Here is a 24,602-nt window from a genome sequence, read left to right as displayed (position 1 = left end):
ACCACATGAATCCTGTCCCGTCAGCAGTGGCCCTGTGGTCAGGAACTGACCAGTGTCAGCAGTGGAGGCGTCGGCTGGGCTGCAGTATGTAACCATGCACCTCTGAAACGCCCCCCAGAGAGCCGTGGAACAAAAGTGGACGCTGAGGGGCGGGTCAGGGAGGGTGTTTTAATGACCACCCCAGGAAGGACGTTTGAAAACATAGACACACTCACTTCTTAGCACAGAATGCAGCACAATCTCGGCCAATGCTTTCACTCCAGGCTGTTTTATAGAGTACCTGAAACACACACACAATTAATCTACAGGTAATTCGGCGTGCTCCAGAGGAAGGGTAACTGCAACGTGTTGTGTCCTCACCAGAAAGACTAAACAATGCAGGAAGAGAATGTAGAAAAAAGCAACAGTTCTGGCCATTTTATTGGACAAGATGACACGACCCTGAAAAACAGGAAATGCAAAAAGACCAGAGATCAGTGTAAAGTCTCCTGCACATCTAATGCACTGTAGAGTACGCCACGTGGAACGTGTGCATGTTTGCGTACGTTTCTATATGCATATGGATGGGAGTGTATGTGTGTTTGTGTGGGGTTATATGGTTATGTGTGAGTGAATGGGTGCGTGTGTGTGTGTTTGTGTGCGCGTGCGCACGACAGAGACCAGGCTCAGGGTGGCTTTGTCCCAAGGGCTGAGGCTCAGGTATCGTCTCTGGCGCTCCTGTGAACACACGAGATCAAACTGCATCATGGGAAATCACACAATGAACCACAAGAGGTCAAATGCTATGGGAACACCAAACACTGCATTGTGTGTGAGGAGCAGATCTCCGACATGCCTGTCGTGTGTGCTGGGTGGAGTAAGCTCTCACCTTCCTACTGAAGGAGGCAAATGGGTCCAGCCTCTCTTCATACTGGGAGGAGTAGCGCATGACTGTGTCATCAGTCCCTGCAGCCTACACACACACACACACACACACACACACACACACACACAGAGAACCAGAGCATCAGATCGACTGCTGATCTCAACTGTTAGCTCATGTCTACACACACAGCAGGTCCACAAATATCCCTTCACAAATGAGCACTGGTTTCAACTGCTCCTGCTAACGGCAGGTAGTGTGGCAGCTCTGCAGCTGACAGAGCAGCTGCTCCGTTCCCGTAGCTACTCAGCGGGACTCACTCTGGTCGGGTAGATCTGCAGGAACTTGATCTTCTCATACAGCTTGATGTTGTCAGCACGCAGGCTGTCCAGCTCACTCTGCAACGCCTGGAGGGTTTGCTGCAGGGAACGAGACTCCTGGGGGGGATGGGGAGAGAGAGATATAGCATATGAGAAAGAGAGGGAGAGAGAGACAGAAAGACAGAGGGAGAGGATATAGGGGGTGAGAGAGAGAGAGAGAGAGGGGGGGGAGGGAAAGAGGGAGGGAGGTGGAGGACAAGAGTGATTGGGTGTTCACTCCTGTACTGAGTGAGACAGTGTGTGTGTGTGTGTGTGTGTGTGTGTGTGTGTGTGTGTGTGTGTGTGTGTGTTGACAGACTCCAGCAGGCTTCACTACTCACAGCCTCCAGCTCCTGGTTGCGAGCTCGGAATCTCTCTCTCTGACTGGAGATGATGGAGAGCAGAGAGTCCATCTGACCCTGAGGTAGCTCAGCTTGGGAGGAGCCGCCCATACCTGGGTATGTGTACATGCATGCACGCGCACATACACACAAACAAACTTTAGTCAATATTTTCACAGGTCAGTGGGTCAGAGTTCATTTGTCAATGGGGTTCATTTTGGAATGGCAGTAACCTGAGAACAGAGCTGTGGCCTCCTTGATAGGTTCTGGGATTCCGTCCATACCACTCAGGTCTGCCCCCTAGTGTAATAAAAAGACTCTCCTTCCTTATCCAGGTTATGTTAATTTCATCAGATGACAACACTTGGGGGTTTGCAAGAAACTGACCAGATGAAGAGGTTATGACAGAGGTGTGGGTTTAGAAACGACTGTGTTCTTAGATGAGCAGGCAGTAATAATTTCTACTCAAAACATGTTACACGTAAATGAGCTGTGGGTGTGGCCAGTGTAGGCTTGGCACCTCAGTGTCAGGGCGTGGCAGGGAGGACATGGTCTGGATTGTGCTCAGATCCTGCTCCAACTTCAAGATGAGGTCCTTCTGCTCAGCACTGGTCTTCACCGCAGCCGTGAACTCCACCTGGAGCGCTGTGTAACGTCCTAACACACACACGCGTCAGAACCATGCAAACTCATCACGACCATTACCATCATCCTAACACAGGTGGCACTCCATCAGAAACAGTTCTTAACCATTACTGCGATCACTTGCTCTTGGCTGGGTAGTAATAAAAGCTTCCTTTAAGAGTACAGCCTTGAGTTAATTAACAGCATTATAAACACACACGTACCTGCCACTTTATTATGAATAACTATAAAACCACCCTATAGTTACACTCCCTCTCACCAGTACGTTCTACCGCACTCGTCACTGGTCAGGCTCTGACTACGTGACCACTGCTGACTGGATATGATTTAGGTGGTGGACCATCCTCCACACAGCAGGGACTCCGATACAGTAGTGGCATGGGGCCATTGAGCTGGTATGTGTGTCAGTCACATCGGTGACAGTCTGCAACTGCACAGCTGTGCACCATAACATAACCTTCCTAATAAAGTGACTAGGGATTGTACATATTTACACAAATTGTAAACAACATTCATGTAAAATACAAATGACACGTGTAAAACGACTATGCCTTACCTCTTTTCACACCCCATGTAATGCTTTATTCTACAAGGCGTTCAGACACAGTGGATAAAGGATGGAACAGATTGCTCTGGGCCACAATGGTGGAGGTTATTAGCTGAAGACACCAAACATAGCAGCCATCTGCATTTCAGTACATCAGGATTTTCCAGGGCGCTCGAACCATTTAGCAGCAAGGCCTGAGGTTAGCACTCCGAGACATGGCACGTTTGAAGAGCACCCTCACTCTCAGCTGCTAACAGTCTCTCCAGAGAGACTCTCTCTGGGCAAGTCTTCCTCCATCTCCGGCCACAACAGCAGAGAGGATGCCTCATCTCTCTACAGATGCAAGGGCCGGCCAGAACGGCACATCGGGAGAGCTCATGTTTCATGGGAACAGGAAAGGCCTTGAGGAAGTACTCTTTGGAAATGCTGATCTGTGTTGTGACTCACTGGATGATGATGCAATATAAAAAATGCTGATGCCAACGGTGACCAGCTGTGCTTCTAGAGCCAACAGTGCCTACACAATCGACATCAGCTGTCAAATGTAGGAAAAGCCAAGAAACATATGAAGGAGGAAAAAAACAAACCACGCAAAAAACAAACTCCAAAACTGACAGGAATGTTCCCACAAGTCATGTGAAAATACGTGTGAAAAGCTTTTTACAAGTTTGGTATGTACACGTCAAAAAGCGGGAAGAAAGGAAGGAAAGAGAGACTACGTCATGTGTGTGTTTGTATAAAAGATATTTACTTCAATTATCACACCTAGGGTGCTAGTGAATAATAATCAGAACAATAATACATTGTGAAGATTTCTTACAGTCATATTGCTTTTCCATATTGTATAAGGGACTGTCTTACAGTGCTGGGAACAGACTACATTAGAAACAAGGAAAGAAACAAAACAACAACAAAAAAAACAAAGATCAGAGAACAATGACATGAAACCAAACCCCAAACCCACTGCATGAAGGGCCTCTGACCATGTCTGAGGGAACTGTGGTGAGGGAGGCCAGAAGGCTTCGTTCTCAGAAACAGTCTGAGTGAACTGATCATAGTGAAGCATGCGTGGGTGGAGTGGAGCAGGAGGCGGGGCCAACGACTAATAATGGACGGGGACTGGAGTCTTTGTGTCTAAGCGTTGCGATGAACCACAAGAAACAGGTTTGGGTGGTTCTACGCGAGACCGGATTAAATTTGTACAAAGGCCTTAATTCTGTTATTTGGATAGTACCACACCAGCAAGCTAGTGAAAAATATGATGAAAAAACACTAGTAAAATGGAAATAATTTATCAAAACAATTCAAAATAAAACTAACGGCCCAACAAAACAACCGCCCAATAAAACTTAAAACCAATGGGCAGCCCAAATGCTGCACGCATTCACACGCATGTGTATACACACACACACAGACACACACACACACACACTCACACTCACAAAAGTCAGCTAAAGCTTAGCACAGTGCGGACTCTTCAAGCTCGCAGCTGGTGTGTGTGTGTGTGTGTGTGTGTGTGTGTGTGTATGTGTGTGTGTTGGCATGCACGATGGAGCCTGACTACCACATCTCAGTCTTGTATAGCCTCTCACCATTCTCTCCTGGACAGTAGGAGCGGAACATTTCAGAACTTGGGGTGGTATCTGGTGAAACCACGTGCTCACTACCTCCACCTTGCAGCGGCCTCCAGACGGCTGAAAGGCGGAGGTGGTGAGGACGGAGCACTGAGAAAGCTCCGAGATGGAACAGTCAGCTCCTACACACCGCACTGAACGACCACACTGCTCCTACAGACTGCACTCAACACTTGACTCAAGTCCATGACGCTGGGCTTAAGGAAACTTCAATGTGAAGTTCCAATTTGGTGACAAAAATGCCTTCACCACAAAGAGCTGAGAAACAGATAAAAACCAACAGAACAAAAAAAAACAACCACCACCTACAAACAGTATATACACATCCTACCATAGAAAACAATGTGAAGAGATATATCTCAACCATAGCAGAGTCTTAGGGAACATCAGAACTACTATTTGGCATGAATGTTCAATGTGTATCAGTACATCAAAAGTCATCAAGCCCTCAAAGTGACTTTTCTTCTCTTGAAAGGCTTCTGCACTTCATGATGTGATAAAGTTTGTACATTTAATTACAGATATTATACACATTATAGAAAGTAAGCATGTACTTCTTTTGGACTGTGTGCATGTCTTAACCCGTTAGTAGTGAGTGCTATCAAATGCTCATGGACAAAAAAAACAAAACATTTCCCATTAATTATATGCGAGGGTTAGAGTCCTCTGGCACTTTAAGGCTGTGTGTGGGCATGGCCAAAAAATCCCCCACCCCTTTTTGTATTTTTAAAATGTATTTTTTTAAATGTGGCCCACCCCGATAATAAAGTAGTGTCCCAGCTTTTTGACCTTTACAAAAGAAATGCTAGAAATCTGGTAGGGCAACTTACATAGTAAAGTGATCCACCATGAAGAGCCACACAACTGGCATTTAGTAGTTACATTTAAACCTGTTCTGTTCATTTTCTCTCTCTCTTCTTATTGTAAATACAAATGACTAATGTTAATCTCTGAAACAACTTCTTACAAAATGCTGTTGACCTGGTTTAAGGTGATGATCAAACAATTATGACATGGGAAAACAAGATTCGCTAAATGAACAAGGTCACACACACACACACACACACACACACACACACACACACACACACACACACACACACACACACACACACACACACACACACACACACACACACACACACACACACACACACACACCAGACTGGGTCTAACTGGCCAGAGCCAAAGGAAAAAAGAAAACCATGGAAACCATGCAGTAAGAGATAAGGAACCTCCAAGGTGGAACGGTACAACTACACCAATATAACGCGACACTCGGGCCTCATCTTCAGATGACTACCAAAAAACAAATGAAGAAAAAACCTAAGCACACCCATAATGCATGCTAGGAGGATACAATTAGCCACAGTTCCGTCCAGCCTACGTTTCCCATCAATCCAATCATCTAGCAGTTGTAACCAGTCACTGGATTATGCTGAAGGTTGTGAACATGACATACCGCAATCGCTACTCAAACAGATAATAAATTGCTATACTCAAACTATTTTCTGACATGAGCAAGATAAAGGTTGATGTGAATGGTCTAGTCATGACATTTGTCACATCAATTACATCCTAAAGCTTCTTTTCAATAAACGATGAGAGAAAATCATTTATGTTTAAAATGTAACGTGAAAGAAAACAAAAGCAACAATGAAAAAGAAAGGAACAGTTCACAAAGATACAGTCTAATCCGCTACATAGCTTGGTGCGTGCCCGCATGCATACCAGTGGTTCTGGAAATCCTGCAGAAGAATGCTCTTCATATTAAAATTCAGTAACTACAAAACAACCGAGGCTCGGTTGTCCTGATAAAGACCAGTGTTCTCCTCCTCGACAAAGCTTCAGCAAAACATACATGACCACTAACGACAAACAGGTCAACACTCAATAGGATATGTCTCAGTAAAATCTGTACAACTTTGTATGATGGCATATAGAATATCTGATTCAACTCTATAGAAAAATAACCGTAAATGGTAGATTCCTGAATTTACAAACCACTTGTATGAAAATTGCAACCCCACAATCCGTTGTTCAGGCCGACACGATCAAGAAAATGGAGCTTGACTTAATATTTTGACGTGAAGGCATCTTCGAGATGCGATGGGAAACACCCAAAATTACACAAAGAATTGCTATTAAAACTAGAATCAGCCATTAAATGCCCTAAATGAATAAATATCGCTTGGTAAATCCGGGCCCACTGCATCAGATCTGTGTAACTCTTAAAGCAACCAAGCAAAAATAGGTTCGCAAGCATCTTTCCAAGAACACGGCACTCAAAATGTCCAGAAATACAAAACGCCTCATCTACTGTAGGTGCTACACGCAGGTGGCATTCCATTTTGTTTCAAAAAACTCTGTACCTTGGATTAGTGCCACCCCCCCAAACAACAAAAAAATGCCACCAAACACTGGGGGCTACAGACCAACAGCAGTTTAGCGTTAATACTGGGTTATAAGACAAAACGACAAAGATCCGTAAGATCTGCTCTGTTCAGCTTTAGCTATTTGACGTTTTAAAGCAATTATATAAAAGGGTTTAAATTTAACTTCAATTAGAGAAGTCCATTTTTATCTTAAAAAAATAACTTAAAGAAGCTTTTAATTTGTGAACTATGACACTTTTTTTTTTTTTTTTTTTTTGCCTGAGCTTAAAGTTGAGGGGGGCGGGGGGAAGACGATGCGTACCAGAAAGAGCGAAGAACGGCAAAATAACCCTACAGTTCTTGACCTGATAGATGCGCTCGCATGCACACAATAACCCGTTTTACTGTATTTGGTTTCTTTTCATGTGATGTCAAGACTTTTTTTTTGTGAAATGAACAGCAGACGATTTATGGGTTCGAGTTCTTCATCAAAAATCACATAACAGAAATTTTAAAGGCATTAAACCAAAGCAAGACAGTCAAAGCCTCTGATAAAACAAACTTCAAATGGGTCCGTTTCAAGTCATCTGCCAAACTCAGTGTTTGTATCAGTGTATGAGTAACTTCTTATAAGCACAAATAAAATACATCTTCCACTGACCAGTCAGTGTTAAATGTAACAGTAATAACCCCAAACAGATGATAAAAGAAACCAACAAAAGAGGAACCCCTCCCCGCCCCCGCCAAAACCAAAATACCTGGAGCTTCAGACATCATCCTTATTAAATTAAACCACACAATCCAATAACATTAAAAGGGGGTGGGGGTGAGGCACCCTACAAAAAATAAAACAACAGGCCCCCCTTTGTTATCTGCAGCTCAATCTTTTCCATGAATGAATCAGATGTGTAAAACAATGAGAACGGTTATCCGTAAGCAACATAAAAGTCAGACGCCCTCGGGGCAAGAGCTGAGCGGTTACAGACACAAGGAGGACCTGGCTCTCAGCGGTCAGACTGCGCCTGGACATCCTTTAGGCTATTACCACATGGCGAATTCTGAGCACTCTCAGAGACAGTGAGCTGCAAGGCTGGGCTTAACGCTCAGACACTGGCAGAGTCTGGACATCACCTCACTCCTCCAAGACAGAAATATTCCATCAGCTCAGCTGGTAGTTGTGGTTTGTTGTTGTTGTTAATAATAATAATAATAATAATAACGTCATCATGTTCAGTAAAGGAGCCCTGGTGAAAAACCATACATGTCCATTTATTGTTTTTCTACATTCTACAAAATAAAAATAATATAAAGCATTATTGCTTTATAATTTTATAAAAATGTTTTATTTTTAAATACCCACATGAATGAAGTAAGGCAATACTAAATAAAGCATACTTAGCATTTAATATGATTTTGATGTAAAAGTTCACATAAAACTAAAATAACTGATAACACAAAAGGGGGAAATGTCCGATATGGTTTTTTGTTTCAAGGGCTCAAATGTTTTTTGATTATCACAAGTTTAGTGTTCTCGTTTCCATCAATGAAAATTAGAGCATCTTTAAAGTTACGTTTAATTACTATTTTTTACAGCATTTATCACTGAAATGTAAAGAAAAACATCATTTTTTTTACTTACAAGTAACACTTAGTGTTTTCAATGTTTCATAGTAAAGAATAAAATTAATTCAAGGAGCTGTTTGCATTTAGCATTCGAATAAGACACCTTTGACAACTACTGTGTGCAGGATGGTCATAATGAACAAAACAATAAGTAATAAAAGGAACAAGGCACTCTTCACGCTGCCCTCATGGCCCACTGGGTGGGACAGCCTCCAGGACACTAAGTGCGCTGATTGACGCCGGCGAGCTTCGTCCCGGTCATCTCAAAGATGCATCGGACAACTGCCCAGGTCCTCCGCGGTTTGTGCTGCTTTAGAAGTAGAGGGATGACCGTACCAGGAAAACGCTCGTTGTGCAATTACAAAGGCGTCAGGTTCAGGTCAGGAATTTGAGAGACGAGCGTTTTCAGTTCAGACGTGGGAAGGCAGTGATTTCCAGGCATGGCCTAGGTGAGTATTAGGTTTAGAACCCAACACAGCCACCTTGAGTACCGATGGAGACCAAGAGGAGAGTTTGGCAGTAGTCTCCCAGGGTGTCTTATGGTACCTGCATCACCACAGTGAAAGGTAAAGCGCACTGCGCAGGGTCAAAGGGAAGGGTAGGCTCATGCTAGGCACCTGGGCAGGAAGCCTTAGGCTCCACTTATAAGGGTCATTTTCAAGAATGGACATTAAATGTGGCCTCATGAATTGCAGTGTGCTACTTTTTAAGTGCTTGAGGAGGGAATTAACCAGACCTGCGAGAAACTCCACAGGCATCGGCGTAATCTCAGCGGCACGGACCGTCACAGGCTCGGCTCTAGACCGCGTCGCACCAGGGCTTCAGCAGTCCCCACCCTGATACTCAGGTGCCTTTGGCTCTGCGTTCCACAGATCGCAGTGTACCGACAAATACCGTTAAGAATTTCTTCACTCCTGTCTTCTGTTTTGAAAGCCTTTGCAGTACAGATGCATGCGGGTCCCTGGCAGCCTAGGGGTCAGAACTTCATTAAGTAATATGGCGCATAAAGTGAACAGCGTGGTCATGGGTGAAAGGGCAGTAATCACAGAGGATGCTCAGTATTCGCAGCTCTGCACTTTAAGGCAGCAACTTCGTGGTGATGCCATGTAAGTGGTCAAAGTCCACGGTGTTTTCCCTACTGCCACTCTCTGAGAGCGCACGATCGCCAGCACCTCCTCATGCCTTAACCGCTACAGACTGTAGTCAAAACCAAAGCGGCCCCAATTCGGCAGATTGTTTAATTACATTTTTTTTTAAAAAGGTTTTAAAAACTGAAAGAAAGTGTGTGTCAGGGGGACATGACTGCTGGGCTACCAACACACCCCCCCATTTTACTGAATGCAACCCCTACAGCACTACGGTCTGATACAGGTGCAAACATTCTGGTGACCGACAACACTCTGAACAGCATAGATACAACACCAGTGTACACCAGGCCTGAGTGATTTGAAACATGCTCGGAAAACCAACAACGGCAACAACAGCACGCATGTCCTTATCAAACGAAGAGAGAGAGGACGGAGAAAGGGCAGAATAAAACAGCATCTGTATATGGGAATATCGAAAGACAATGCTTCGTACTACTTGAAAGTAACATATAAATCAGGATCAATTGTTAAAAAAAGTGAAAAGCTTAAAGTTAGCCATCAATGCCATTGTGATCATTTAAGTGACATCATTATATTTCAAATTACTATAAATGAGTTAAAATAATTTGTATAATTCATCAATATACAACGTATGAGAACTACATCTTGTAAATATTACCCAATACTGCCGGCAGTCTATCAGTCTAAAAAAAAAAAAACCCCAAATAAAAGTTATGTAACTTGTCCTCTTATAATCCAATACACAATAAAATGAACAGAAGTCAAAGTCCAAAATGTCAAAAATAAAGCACCTATAAATAAGCAGAATGAAACAGTAAATCTATGGTGCTTCAGGAAATGGCAATAAAAGGAGTAATTGTAATAGAAAAACAGGATCAAATCCACTACTTCATTCGAAGCCTAATAATAATAATAACAACAATAATAATGATGAAGAACAGCTTATGAAAAAACTGAAGGGTGGCAGTAGAGTGCTCGTGTACAATTATGTACAACCAAAAACAACCCAACACAGAAATGGAGGATAGGGCTTAAAACCTGTCTCACACATGCTATACGTCCTAAAACAAACACACACACACACACACACACACACACACACACACACACACACACACTTGGGGCAGGTGGAGGGACGTCCGGTGTGAGAATGCCTGTCTGATATAACAGCAGCATGCGTACAGACCGGGGCGGTGGAGAGCAAGGTTGCTGTGTGCCGCTGTAAAGTGAAACCTCGATACGAAAAAGCCAATACGCTGCACACATGCCAACGACGTGGGAACCTTCCTGGGCCACGACGGCCTGGAAGGAGGACTAGTCGCCATTGTTTCTCCCAGTATTTGGCATCAGCACTTCAGGGTGGAGGAAAACTGATTTCTTAAGTATTAACAACACTTTGGTATCTGATACTTGGTACTTATTGTGCTCTGTTAAATGTAACAGTTTAAAAACGCATTATGGATCCAAAGTCGGTCTTCAGCACCCTTCAATGGGTCTGCTTTGCAGAGCTATATCAGACTGGCCGGGAAAAGACAAGGAAGGGCAGTGATCTCCACATGAGGGCTTTTCTCCCATCTCTACAAAATGCATGTGCATCCCGAGAGCTGAGAAGTTCTCTCTCTCACACACACTCCCTTCTCACACCCAAATGTGACACTTCCACAGCATGGCCACGTGAACTGCAGAGTTTACAGTTCTAAAGTGAACTGTGCATCTCTTGGCGACTTGAGAGAGAGAGAGAGAGAAAGAGAGAGAGAGAGAGAGAGAGAGAGAGAGAGAGAGAGAGAGAGAAAGAGACAGACTGCAGTGTGTTTACATGTGAGACATGCGCTACTCACACAACACTATCAGAGAGAGAGAGAGAGAGAGAGAGAGAGAGAGAGAGAAGGAAAAACTAATCAAAAACCTAAAACCAAACCTTACACAGTACCACATTATCCTACTGACACAGTACTACATGCCCCAGAACTACAACCCCCATACTCCCTGCAGCCAGCAGCCAACACCGTGCTCTTGACGTGTCTTTTCATTAAATTAGGCCTTATTTTATCATCAATCTAGCCACATTTCAGGATCATCTCTGCTGATGTCTTGCTCTGTCCATGTTTTTTTTCTTCCTTTCACCCCCCCCCCCCCCCCCCCCCATTTCATTATTTTGTTGTTTTTATACATTTTTTTTTTTTTTATACAGAACTTCCTGAAAGTGATCTAAAATAGAGGGCAATAAGAGATGTGGTGTGTGTGTGTGTTGTGGTCTGTGCAGGGCGTGTTAAAGCTGTGAACATGCACTGTAGGAGCTCACCATGACGACATACCACTACTTCACCTACCACGAAATAGTCGCTTGTGTTTTTCTCTACACCTTGCATCTTTTGTTTGATTTTTTTTTTTTTAAATTGTGAATTAAAGTGATTTTTCTTTCCAAAGTTTTAAAACACTTTTTTTCTCATGTCAATTCTATGTTCCAAAATGTGTATTTTGTTTCATCTGATCTTTTTTTGTTTGTCCTTTAGAGTCAGAAGACTGTGCAATCTCTTAGTGGCAACCAAACTGCAGTATAAAACCTGTTCTTCATCGGAGGACTTCCCAGTTAAAAACAGAGGCTGAGGCAGTGCAGGTCCTTGGCCATTAGACGACCTGCGTGGAGGGGACGGATGAGGACGCACTGAGGATGAAGAACAATGCTCATCGTCTTCCTCAACATCCACCACGTTTTGCTTTTTTCTCTCACCTTGGTTGTTCTCTTTATTTCAGTCCTCATTGGCCAGTGGAGCGCAAAAAAAAAAAAAAGTAAAATGAAGATGCCCTTGATTAAAAATATAACGTGCACACACACGGACAGGGATTAAGAAAAAGGTGTGTAACAGTAACTCATAGGAACAGTGTGAAGAATCGGATCTCTTAAAGGGAGGTGTGGGTCCATGTACACTGAGGTGAGTGTGCCGCCCTCCCCTTTAAGAATCCTAGACATGAGGCACAGCTCAGAACTCTGGGTCGTCTGCCTAATGCTTGTGATTAATGCTCAGGTGAGTGTGGACGCAGCGCAGCGGCGGCCTCCAGGGGGCGCCAAGGCCGACAGAGCGGCTAAGTGCTTTATCTCAGTAAAAGGACCCGAAATATAAGTCCTCGGGCTTGGCCTGGGTTTATTTTTTCTTCTTTCTTTCTTTTTGTCCTCTTGTCTTTCCCACCACTGCCCCCATTTTATTCTCTATTCTCTTCATCACGAACAAAACATTTAAAAAAAAACAAAAAACACAACAAGGGAGTCCGTATCAAAGATGGCCGCGGCAGGCTTTGGCTATGCCCATGGGAGGGGGCCTCCTTCCCCCTGGGACAGATGTGGTACACGGGCGGTGGGGGAGGGTGTGTGTGTTGAGCAGATGAGGAGGGGGATGGGTAAGTGCTCAGCGAGGCCTCAGAACTCCCATTCGGAAGGCTCTTCTTTGCTGGCTGCTTTCTCCAGCCGGTGGATGATGTTATTGAGGTTAGCCGCTTTCTTCTTGCGCAAGCTACTGTCCTTGGGGTTGCGGGAGGAGGCGGCACATGGCGTGGCCTCGGGGAAGCCAAACAGCCCCAGGCCGGAGGGGCCTCCGTGCGGGCTCGCCTGGCTGGTCCCGGGTGCCTCGCCAGCTGAGGTAGTGGGTTCGGTCTGGCCCGGGGAGAGGGCCGGGGTGGCCGCTCGGGCTGCCTCCTCCGTGGGCGGGACCTTGTCGGCTTGCAATGGTCTGCCTCGCCCCTCCACCGGCCCGTCGGACTCTGCGCCATCGCAGCTGTCGGTATCGACCGTTTTGCCCGCCCGGACGGAAGGCGAGCCCCCCTCACCTGACGCAGCCGCTTGGATCTCCTCTATGAAGAGCTCGCGACGGATACGAGACCTGGAGAGAAAGACAGAGAAAGAGAGACAGAAACAGAGAGAGAGATTTAAGTCGTGTACCTCAAAGTGAATATAAAATCAATAGTGTGGAATGGCCCAAAACCATGATAGTGCATCACCACGACTGCAGCAGCTGAATATACTGTCCCATAAACACAGAGTCCCACAGTTCCACAGGTCCTACTAGTTGATGGCTAACTTCATGCTGACTGCACACCAAACAGTGTAAAGTGTATTTCTCATCTTTGGTGATACTTTAACCAGTTGGGTACATCACACATGCTTAGAAAAAGGGGCATGCGAGGCTTCGTGTGCCAGCCTATGGCACGCGGAGTGCCCAGGAGCGTACCTGTAGTTGTGGAACCAGTTGATGACGGTGCTGGTTTTCAGGTTGAGCTGGCTGGCCAGCTCCTCGATGGTCTTGGGCGAGGGGTAGGGCTTCTGCTGGTATGCGCGCTTCAGGGCCTCCTTCTCCTCCGGCGCCAGCACCACCCTCGGCTTCTTCAGCTGCTGCTGTGGGTGGGGCTGGGGGCTGCCGCTCTGGGCGTAGTCGCCCGTTGGCAGGGCACTGTCCACGGGCTGGGCGTCGCTCACGGAACTGTGTCGCCGCTTCATGTAGGCTGCAGGGAGAGACGAGAAGGGCAGACGGTTGGCGTCGGAGACAGGAGCATGCTGCTAAACGCATGCTGCATCTCGGCTATGTGGCATGCCACGCAGACCTCAACACGCAACACACGTAACGTAAACTCAGGCATTAAAAAATCATGTATAATGAGATAATAAGGACCATCACCAGGTGGCAGTATTGTACTACTGAACTCTCTGGTTTTAGTGAGAACTTCAGTTCTTTAGGTAGCTCATGAGGAATATAAAGAAATCATGTAATTTATTTAGATTATGACTACAAAGTTTCCATATTCTGGGGAGTATTTTCAGAATTTATGGCCAAAATGAGATCCATAATCCATAAATCTCTCTTTATGATGATCAGGCAGCCCATCATAAAAGTACCACAGTTAACAGCTAAAACAGCTGAGGAAATCATACTCCAAATGCCTAAGCCTTCGGGGTCAATTACAAACGGTATTTAAATGAAGTAAAGTGTCTAGAATAATTTTATTCAAATAAGATCAGCTGTCTCTGACACCCACACACCTACACCCACACCGCTCCACCTCAGGCCGGGCTACTGGGCAGAGGTCAGCCGTGCTCCTACCCCTGCCCTCTCTACAGAACGGCTACAGAACTGTCTACTGCTGGAGTGGGGTTTTGGGCCTGTGTGGAGATCAGCCAGTCAGGGACAGAGGTCTCACACTACCTGAGTATGTGCACACCCAGACTGATGCACAGATCAACATACGGGCTGGAGCGCCACGGTTGTCTGTCTGTGTGTGTGTGTTATTGAGCTGGCCTCTGACCCCTCATGCTACAGAAAAGAGCAATAATGTCATCCTGTGCCAGAGAGAAGCACTAAGCAGGCCTAACCACTCCAAAACTGTTCACCAAGGGGCAGAGAGAGGGGGAGCGTGAGAAAGAGTTGGAGAGAGAGAGGGGGAGAGAGAGAGAATGAGAGCCCAGGAGGCAATGAGACGTTAATGAAGATGAGGAGGCCCATCAAATCCAATGAAGGAGAAGACATGGTGACAGCTCATGACGACAGACAGCAAGGAGGGAGGGAAACAGAGACAGAGTAGGAAAGGTGGAGAAGGGAAGGAGAAGGGGAGAGAGGGATTGAGAGTGGGAGACAAGCAGAGATTGGAAAAGGGAGAGGGGGAGAGAGAGTGAGAGCGAGAGACAGGCAGACAGCAGTGTGTTTACATGTGAGACATCCGCTACTCACACAAAGTATCAGAGAGATCGTGTGTTCAGATAACGGCCATGTAAGAGTGACAGAGTGGTGGCTAATTTTTCAGGGCCAGACGATGACAGATGTGTACAGGTATATCCATGTAGCGTCCATCTACTGGCCATATATAGTGCTGCACATGCTGTGGTCATGTGACCAGTGCCTGGTGGTGTTGTGCTGGAGTTCTCCACAAACATTCAGAACCCCTACAATATTCAGCCTTCCCACAGCCCCGCCCCCTCCCTTCCCACAGCCCCGCCCCTACCTTTCTTCTCCATGCGTTTCATGTCCATGAGCTTCTCGACGTTGCGTGGGTCGCTAAGCCACAGCTGCATGCGCACGAATGGCTCGCGGCCCTTCAGGCTCAGCTTGTGCCATGGTTTAGGCCGAGCCAGCAGGTCTGACACCGAGCCCTGCGTCAGGCCCAGGATCGTCTCCCCGAACAGACGCTGGCCTGCAGTGCAGACACACAGACACAGGAATGTTAGCAAACCTTTTCTCCATTACCTTTCAATAGTTATTTACCAGAAGAGGAATTTTAAAAAAAATATCACGCTAAAAATGTAACTTCTGTATTGTCTAAAATGACTGTGACCTATTAAGTCAAAAACACAAAGAGACAGATACAGTTTGAGAAAAGCTAAAGACCCACTCGGAGAACAACACACACAAAACACCAAACTGGACTCCAACCTACTCTACTGGCTAGGATATATTCTATGAGTAAATGACAGCATGTTTGTAAGTCGCTCTGGATAAGAGCGTCTGCTAAATGCCGTAAATGTAAATATAAAACATCCAAGCCGACAAAAAGGAGGCAACCGGTCTACTTGACATCACTTCACCTGCCTCCTCGCCGAGCCTGTCTGAGACCTACACAGCTGAACAGATGGCGAACACCAAGCCTTCTTCAAGGCAGAAAGACTATTCTGAGTTCTCTTTAGTGTCTGGGCCATGTAGGGTCAAGTGTAATGACAGCGTTGTCTCCGTAGACCATAACTCTCTGCGCAGACTCTACTCTGCGCATGCATGTGCTTGCATGAACACAAATATATAAATTTTTCCTTACATAAACCTGCCACTGATCTCCATTAAGACCCATAAGTCCTTAACACCCAGCTACATTAGCGCTCACTGCTCCCCCTACAGGTGTACATGCACGACAGCCCCCTGCAGCTCACCCAGGTTGTTATCGGTCAGCACCTCCTTGACCTTCTTGGTGATGGCGTACGTGTCCAGCTCGGGCGACATGGCCACCATCTCCTGGATGCTGAGTGCGGAGGAGCCCAGGCTGGACAGGGGAAGGGGCGTGCCGGGTTGGGAGCCCTCTGAGGGCTCCCCGGGTGGGGGCTGCTCTGACCCTGACGCCTGCAGGCCGAGAGGCTCACCCAGGCTCTTCACCGACTCCTCGGCTGAGCTAAGTGGGGACTCAGGAGCTGGGCTGCAACTGCCTGACGTCTTTGGTGTGCCTTCTGGAAGAGAAGGAAGAGGAAGAAACAGTTCTTAGTAGAAAACAAAACACACACACACACACACACACAGCAAGTAAGATTAAGAGATTTATGCCAAACCATAAAACAAAAACAAAAAAAAAGATGTCATCATTTCGCCTGCTGCTCTAACACCATCACAGCACGTCCGGGAAACTGATCAGCAGCCGCCGTTTCCTCAGGGCTCCACGTTACTAAGGTTATCCTTGCAGATGGCTAAACCTCCCTTTGCAGAACTACACTTGCAGTCCAAGGTCATTCAGAAGCTAAATGGTTCCTCCACTCAACTGGTTTCCCATGGTGCAATGCTCTCTGTGTATGCGCTGTGACAGCCACTGCACCTGCAACCAATCCGTCACTGAGGAAAGAATCTTTATACATGTGTTGCATGATGTCATGCTTTCTAAAACGTATATTTGACAATGTTCAATGTTTTAAGCTGACAACCTGCTTCATTCAGAGTGTGGAACGACTAATTTAGGAGGGTTAGCTGTGCCACCGTTGTCAGGTATGGAGATATGTGCGTTAATGACATGAACGTGTCCTGCAGCCCCGCTCTGAGCAGCTTCTAATGAACCTGTACTCCACTGTCTGGAGTTGCCTCTGTATGCGTATGCCCACGAGAGTGAGCGTGAGAGACAGTGCACGAGAGAGAGAGCGAGGGGGGTATCTGTTTGCCTGTATTGGTCTGCCTGGTGTCCACCTGCCTGTATCTCAGTAGCCACACACACTCTGTCCCTGTGAAAGGGCCTATTCCCTTCGGCAGAAGGCCCGTGTTAGCCTGAGTGTCGGCCACCCTGCCGCGTGTGTGGTTATTCACACAGCTTGCAGCCTGCCACAGCTCTCTCCGTCACTGAGCTGGGAATAAACATGTCTCTCAACCCACAAAGGAGACTTTGTTAGCTCAATCGCATATTGATTCCTTTACAAAATACTGCATTTCCTTGATAACAAAACACACAATTTTCTGAAGCGTTCTCTGCAGTTTCTCTGCAGGAGACGAGAGAGATCCAAAGCGGAGATGCTCCGTTTCTCCGCTCGCCCCCCACGCTTCCAACTTCTCCCTCCAACCCCCTCTTCCCATCCTCCCTCTCAGCAGTCCTATCCTGTACGCAGGCCACAAGTGAGCAGTCATGGGAAGCCGTCACTATTGATTAGCTTCCCGTTACCCAGGCACAGAGGCTGCAAAGCATGGAGAGGATGGGAGATGTGTGTGTGTGTGTGTGTGTGTGTGTGTGCGCGACAGAGAGACACACACATATATGGGAGATACACACACATATGGGAGATTTTTATATTTTTATATATATGAGACACACACACACACACACACGGAGGACGGGAGGGAGAGATACGTATAGATCAGCAACAATATTAAAGCAGTCAGTTCTTGAAGAACACCCAAGAAACTGTTTTTGGAGATGTTCTGACCCAGTCGTGTAGCCTTCACAATCTGGCCTTTGTCAGAGTCACTCAGATCCTTACAATGCGCCCAACATCAACTTCTAGAACTGACTGTTCACTTGCTGTCGAACATATCCCAGTCCTTGACAGGTGCCACTGTAACGAGATAATGTTATTCGCTACACCTGTCAGTGGTTTTAATGTTGTGGCTGATCGGTGTATATAGAGAGAGGGACAGCTGTTAATATATATATATATATATATATATATATATATATATATATATATATATATATATATATATATATATATATATATAAATCGAGAGAGAGAGAGAGAGAGAGAGAGAGAGAGAGAGAGAGAGAGAGAGAGAGAGAGAGACACGCACGCACACACGCAGAGAGAGATGGATATTTATAGACAGAGTGAGCAAGCAGTCACTCTCGATTAGGCACTGCTACCATGTGCTGGGTGCTGATGTTCTGTCGGTATGGGCCTGGGAGGGGGCGGTGGGAGTTCCTGGGGTGTAAGAGGGTAGAAGACCCTCTGACAGGGTGACACTGACCCTCACATACCAGCAGCCTTTGGCACTACTGCTAACAAGGCTGGGGGGGAGGGGTGTCATGTGCGTGTGGCTTGGACAGCATACTGTTTCTGCAGCCAGCTGTGTGTAGGAAGCAAGGCCCGTAAACAATACAAACAAACAAACAAGCAAACAAACACACACACCCCCCACTGGAAAGCACCACCACAATTCCAACACATTACCTCAAGGCTTTCAGAGAAGCTCATAATCTGCAGTCTAATGTCTGCGTTTTATATATTATTTTCTATTTCACACTCTAATCTCGTCACTGTGTCAGCCAATCCAGGCAGTGCTCTGTGGGTCCTCTACCCATGTCCATTCCACCACCTCCCTGCTGTCTTCTGTCTCTGTGCACTGCCTGACAGTCACTTGGGTAAGAGATGCTTGTCTAGGACACAGAACACCCCCCCCCCCCCAATGCTTCATTTACCTTCCCCTTATTCACTGCAGGCTGTGATTGGTTGGTCATTTGCATATTAATGGACAGCTGAGGCACGGTAGGCTAAGGGGCTTTGGTCATTACCATGCATCAGTGTTACAATGGGGTAATTGACTACAGCAGTGCGACCCTTTAACAGTGACTTTGCTCCACCTCTGCGGCTAAATTTCACCTATGTCTCTACCTCCTGCCTCCACCAGTGGGCTGGGAGGCAAAGAGGTAGTCCCCTCTCCCTCCCTCCTTCTCCCTTTGCCCATGTCTCAAGCCCTCCCCACACTCCACTCTCCCTGCCTCTCTGACATCTGACATCCCCCTGCCTCTCGTTTGTGTGTGGGTGTACAGTTGTGGGATGCGTGTGTGGGTGGGAATGTGTGTGTTCAGCTGGGCTTTGTGCTGTGCGTACACATGTCGGCTGCTGATGGCAGAAGGGTCTGGCTGAGCTCCATCTGGACCAGACCAGTGCCAGCACCATGCGTGCAATAAGCACTCAACGACAGTGGAATGGCTGACAAATGAGGAAGATTTATTATCTGTGGTCTGTGTGCACGCGTACGTGTATCTGCGCGAGTATGTGTGTGAGGGCGTCCGACAGAAACCAATTTGGATGTCCAGACAGACAGAATGCCAGACTCCCCCAGGACGGATCGAGTGGAGACAAATGATGACCCTGTGACCTTCAGGATATTGAAAAATGCATTTGGGTTGAACGACTTGAGAGGGGGGCTCCTAACCAGGCCTTCCCTGACTCCACAGGTAGACGCCACGCCTATGACTCCAGATCTTTCTGTCTGGACATCAACAGGGAAACACGGAGCTCAGTCCCACTTGGTCACATGACCAGCCAAAGCAACCCCCCCCACAAACCCAGCCACAACCCAAATCATCAACAGAAGACTGCTAGTCACTACCAAATTCCTAGCCATCACTACCAGCTCACGTCAAGTCAAAACTGTACTATTTAAAGGTAATATTTAATTACCTTTTAAACTCTGCAGCTTGGTCGTGCCTTGTGAACTCTCAGTCAGGTTTAGAACTTCACACCTTATATGTGCTTTACCCAGACTCTGTCAAGTGGCTAAAGTGACGCATCTGTTGCTTTCTAAAATGTCGGTCGGAGTGTCAGATCGGGTCAGGTCGTACCTTGCGTCGGGGCCGGCTGGCCCGCCGAGTTCTGGCCCAGTTCGCCATTGAGCCACAGCTGCATGCGAATGAAGGGTTCACGACCTTTCTGGGTCAGCTTACTCCATGGCTTGGGCCGGGACAGCATGTCACTCACGCTCCCCTGAGACAGACCTAGTACCTGTGTGTCACACACACATACAAACAGAGTTCAGTGTGCTGCTAAAACAGCTCTACATTTACAGTAAGTACTTTCAGAAAGCTCAAATTAGATGGGGTGGACAGGAGCAGACACATGCAGACAGCGGACCAGACTGAAGAGGAACAAGCCCAGAGAGAGGAGGACCATGCACCCTTTACTCCATCTCAAGTTAGCACAGGTAACCTGCGACCGCCACAACCCTGCCGACCTCCCCACGACCTCTCCATACATAGCTAGTGGCTGCAATTACAGTCTCCCTGGGAGAACTCAGCCTGGAGTTCCTCTAAAAGCCAGCACCCGTCTCTCATCAGGTGGAACTCTGGGAAATTGCTCTGGTTGGCCTGAAGGGATGGTTATGGAGTTGGGACTGGTGGAAGGGTCCAGCATGGGTGGAAAAGACTACAGGCTACACCCGTTTGGCCACTCCACCAACCCCGTAACAGTCTTCATGGATGGCATAGCCTCACAGGCTTTCTCCAGGCAGAGGGCTCAGGACGAAGGGGCAAGTGGGAGAGCTCACAGCAGAATCCCAACAGTGTGTGCTTGAACAGTATATAGAAATAATTCAAACTGCTAAACTGTGATGTGGTATCCCATAGCTACAGGACTGGCTCTGGAGATTTTCAAATGAGATTTCTCTCATTGATTTCAAGTTAAGGAGCAGTTGTTTAAAAAACAAAACCAAAAAAAACAACAACAAAAAAAAAACCAAAAAAAAAAAAAAACCCAACAACAACTGTAAGATTTAAAACATTAAAATGTGTATCGAGCAACGAAACAAGTCACTCATGGGAATGACAGGATGTGAATATTAGATCCATCATTTTTGTAAAGCAGTCAGATACCAGAAATTCTTTACAGAAACAATAGACTCTCCAGATAGAGGCAAACTTATTTTGGTAATTCTAATGTGCATCAAAGGTTCACACTAGCTAAACCTCTTACTGCTGGATATTCATGTGCAGACTCCAACACTGTGGGAGAAAAAGATGTCGATAGTAAGTGCTGTCGTCTTTAGTCTTCATACTGCCAACATGTAACTGCGTGGTGTAATTGACTAGCCTAAATGTAAATCGTTATTTCAGAGATTTATGCTAATTTGATAATTAGGCCATGAATTGACTGGCAATGTAAACAAAAACGGTGGACATTTTGTCAGTTGAAACTGGGTGTACGTTTTTTTTCCCTTTCCATTTATATTTTCTCCAGGACTTTGGCTTCAGTATCACAGCATCTGTGCAAATAAATGTTTTTACCTAAATAAACCCAGGGCGTGTCACATGCGTGCACCCCTATACGCCTCGGTAGGTGTGGGGACGGTGTTAGTGAGGGTTAGGAGCAGGTTCATGGGAAGGGGCGAGGCAGAGGGAGGCGAGTGGAAGAGAAGAGGGGGAAACGTCAGACACACAAGTGCAGAGAGACAGAGAGAGCAGTGAGCAGTCAGACCTTCTCTCCGAACGAGCGCTGGCACACTCCATGCTTGGCCAGCCTCTCTTTGACCTGTTGGGTGAGCTCCACTGTGTCCAGCTCACGACGGGAGAACAGCTCGCTGTGCTCGGGGGCCAGCGGGGCCACTGGCACCCGGCCGGCACGGGAGGCAAGGCCGGGAGAGGGCGGGGCCGCAGCCACGCCGCTCAGCTCCAGGTAGGGGGAGCCGGCGAGGGGCCAGTCGCTCCAGTAGCGAGGGCCCTCGAGCAGTCTGGGGGATGTCTGGCACAGAGACACAACAGAGGGGGAGGGGCCAGTGTCAGACCGAGACGTCCAGCACAGAGCACGGTGCCAGCAGCCAGGCGGGCGTTCCCAGCACTGCAGCCAGGCCGGGCAGGGGGCCAGCACTGCGGGACACACGGCAGACTCTCAAACTCCTAAACCCTCCTCTCTGGCCAACAGACCATCCTAACACCTCCCAGATGGGACCGCGCGCAATCCGGTTCTTTGACCGTTCTGACATTTTTATGGGAGCGGAAACACGGAAGGCACCTGAACCACAACCAGGAAGAGCCGTTCTGAAACAAGAGGCCCGCCACCCTAAAGACGCAGACGGCTCTCTGGACCAGGGTGTTCGGGGGTCTTTCACTTTAAGAGCGTGGTGCAGATGGAGTAAAGGGGCTTGAAGCATCATTCATTGAAATTTCAGTTAAAATAAAGATGTCTGTAAGGCCAAAAAAAGATAATTCGAGCAAAAACGAAAAACGCACAATGTCGCCTTGCCATGCAAATGAACAAAAGACCCAGGTTTTCTGCAACCTGGAGAACCATCGTGTGGCAAAATTGGAAATCGTGCAGAAGTACGATTTCAGCAAAACCTTTGAGCTAGCCATGCAAGAGTGGCCTAGAATCGCTGCAGCCCGGTTCATGCACATCGGATGAAAGTGTTCTTCACCCAGTGAATCCTTACCTCCTTGGATTCTTCCAGGCTGTGGTTCTCGTCCGGATGGCTGGGAGTGCCCCGGCGGTCCTGGTGTAAGCTGCCCCACCACTGCTCTCTCCAGTGGGCCCTGGAGGTCCCATCGAGGGCCCTGGTCTGCTTGGACCCCCCGTCGAGCAGGCCGTCCGGGCCAGGCGAGGCAGGCCGCTCCTTCTTGATGCTGTTGAAGTCCAGAAGGGGGGAGGGCGAGGAGGTGGGCGAGGAGGACGCCAGCAGGATGGGCTTCTTCAGGGCCAGGGCAAGCGGGTTGTAGGCGGGCAAGGGGGCGCCCAGCGGCGACGGCGCAAGGACTTTTGGTGACAGGGCGGAGAGGTCGCTCTGGGACAGCGACGAGACGGAGGAGGAGGACGAGCAGGAGGACGAGGTCTTGAGGACAGGCTCCAGGGCGGCCTGCTGAGCTTCCATCTCCCGCCGTGCCTGCTCCAGAATGGAGCGGATGGCGTCGTCCGAGCCTCCGCCCCCGCCCCCGCCCCCGCCGCCCCCACCCAGGCCCCCAGACGAGGAGGGAGGGGCAGATGTGTCGGCTGCTGCCAGGAGACAAGGGTCATGTAAGTGTTGGAGAAGGAGATGGCAAACTGTTGGAACGCAGGTGGAAGACTAGAGGAGGCGTGCGGGAGGGAGACTTGCCTGCTTTCTGGACCTGCAGTTCCCGCTTAGCCTGCTCCAAGATAGACTTAATGGCCTCGTCTGAGCCACTTTCAGGTGTGCGGATGCGGGTAGTAATGTTGCCTAGAGAGAGAGAGAGAGAGAGAGAGAGAGAGGGAGGGAGTGGTGGAGGTAGAGAGAGAGGTAGGGGGGAGAGAGAGAGAGGTAGAGAATTACACATTATTATGAAAATGTTTAAAAATAAATTTGCAATACTTAACAGCTTCCATGTTTATTATAACCCATTATGAATTTCCTGAAAGCTAGAATCCATTAAGTTACCATTAAGTAAGCAGAAAAGGACTGGAATGAGGACTGATGGTGCAGTGAATGTTCCTGGACTCTCATCAGCATCTAGCCACGCAGGATGCGTGTGCACACACACGCTCGTAAAATGCCTGAAATGCACACGTGTGCTACTGCAGATACGACAGCACGACCTGGAAGTAAATGGCTGTATTCCGACCAAGGGTAAAGCGGTTCCCAGTTGTGCCGGAGTCGATCGCAGCTGCTCTGGAAACCAGCTCCTCGTAAACCGACACGCCTTGGCCAGTCTCTCCGTGCGGCTCCGAGCACCGACGGCCGAGCGGGCCCACCAGCAAGATCCCCAAACAGGCCTGTTTATTTGACCAGCGAGGTATTTGTGTAACGCCTGCCTGTTAGACGGGGCGGGCTGACGCCACCCTGCCCTGGGCGGACAGGCCCTCGTTAAAATGGCTAAATTACACACTGGGGCTTTGGGCTGACGTCAATCAGGCCCCGAAGTGTTGGGGGAGAGGAAGCCACTGGGAGGAAACAAAACATACTGAACACAACCCAACCCACACCCCACCCCACCCCACCCCACCCCACGAGGCTGACCAGGCCCCACGCGGCATTGGATCTTTTTGGGGACAGATCGACGAGATAATGAGAAACACAAACGTATGGTACAGTGGTGGGTGTCTTCCGTATACCAGTCAGGTCCCAGGTATCAGGAGGAGGCGGTGGTTACTGGACCAGTGCCTCCCTGGTAACACTGAGATCGGGTGCTAATCGCACTACTGAACGGGCTGTGCTCAGCCACGCTCACGC

General features: G+C 47.7%; 1 protein-coding gene across 1 annotated transcript in view; it reads right to left on the bottom strand.

Moving 5' to 3' along the window:
• The window catches only part of cux1b (cut-like homeobox 1b), a 98,527-nt gene that overhangs the window by 1,391 nt on the left and 72,534 nt on the right, over positions 1–24,602 (bottom strand). The window contains exons 15-22 of the mRNA XM_027019105.2: positions 2,083–2,219; positions 1,796–1,862; positions 1,563–1,675; positions 1,183–1,299; positions 869–952; positions 661–717; positions 361–441; positions 216–280 (exon numbers count right to left, since the gene is read on the bottom strand). Coding sequence (XP_026874906.2) covers positions 216–280; positions 361–441; positions 661–717; positions 869–952; positions 1,183–1,299; positions 1,563–1,675; positions 1,796–1,862; positions 2,083–2,219 — 721 coding nt within the window. The remainder of the gene's footprint in view (positions 1–215; positions 281–360; positions 442–660; positions 718–868; positions 953–1,182; positions 1,300–1,562; positions 1,676–1,795; positions 1,863–2,082; positions 2,220–24,602) is intronic.

Source organism: Electrophorus electricus, chromosome 7, assembly GCF_013358815.1.
Source record: "Electrophorus electricus isolate fEleEle1 chromosome 7, fEleEle1.pri, whole genome shotgun sequence".
NCBI classification, from domain to species: Eukaryota; Metazoa; Chordata; class Actinopteri; order Gymnotiformes; family Gymnotidae; genus Electrophorus; species Electrophorus electricus.
The sequence above is the reverse complement of the archived record's forward strand: the minus strand, read 5'-3'. Positions and strand labels throughout refer to the sequence as shown.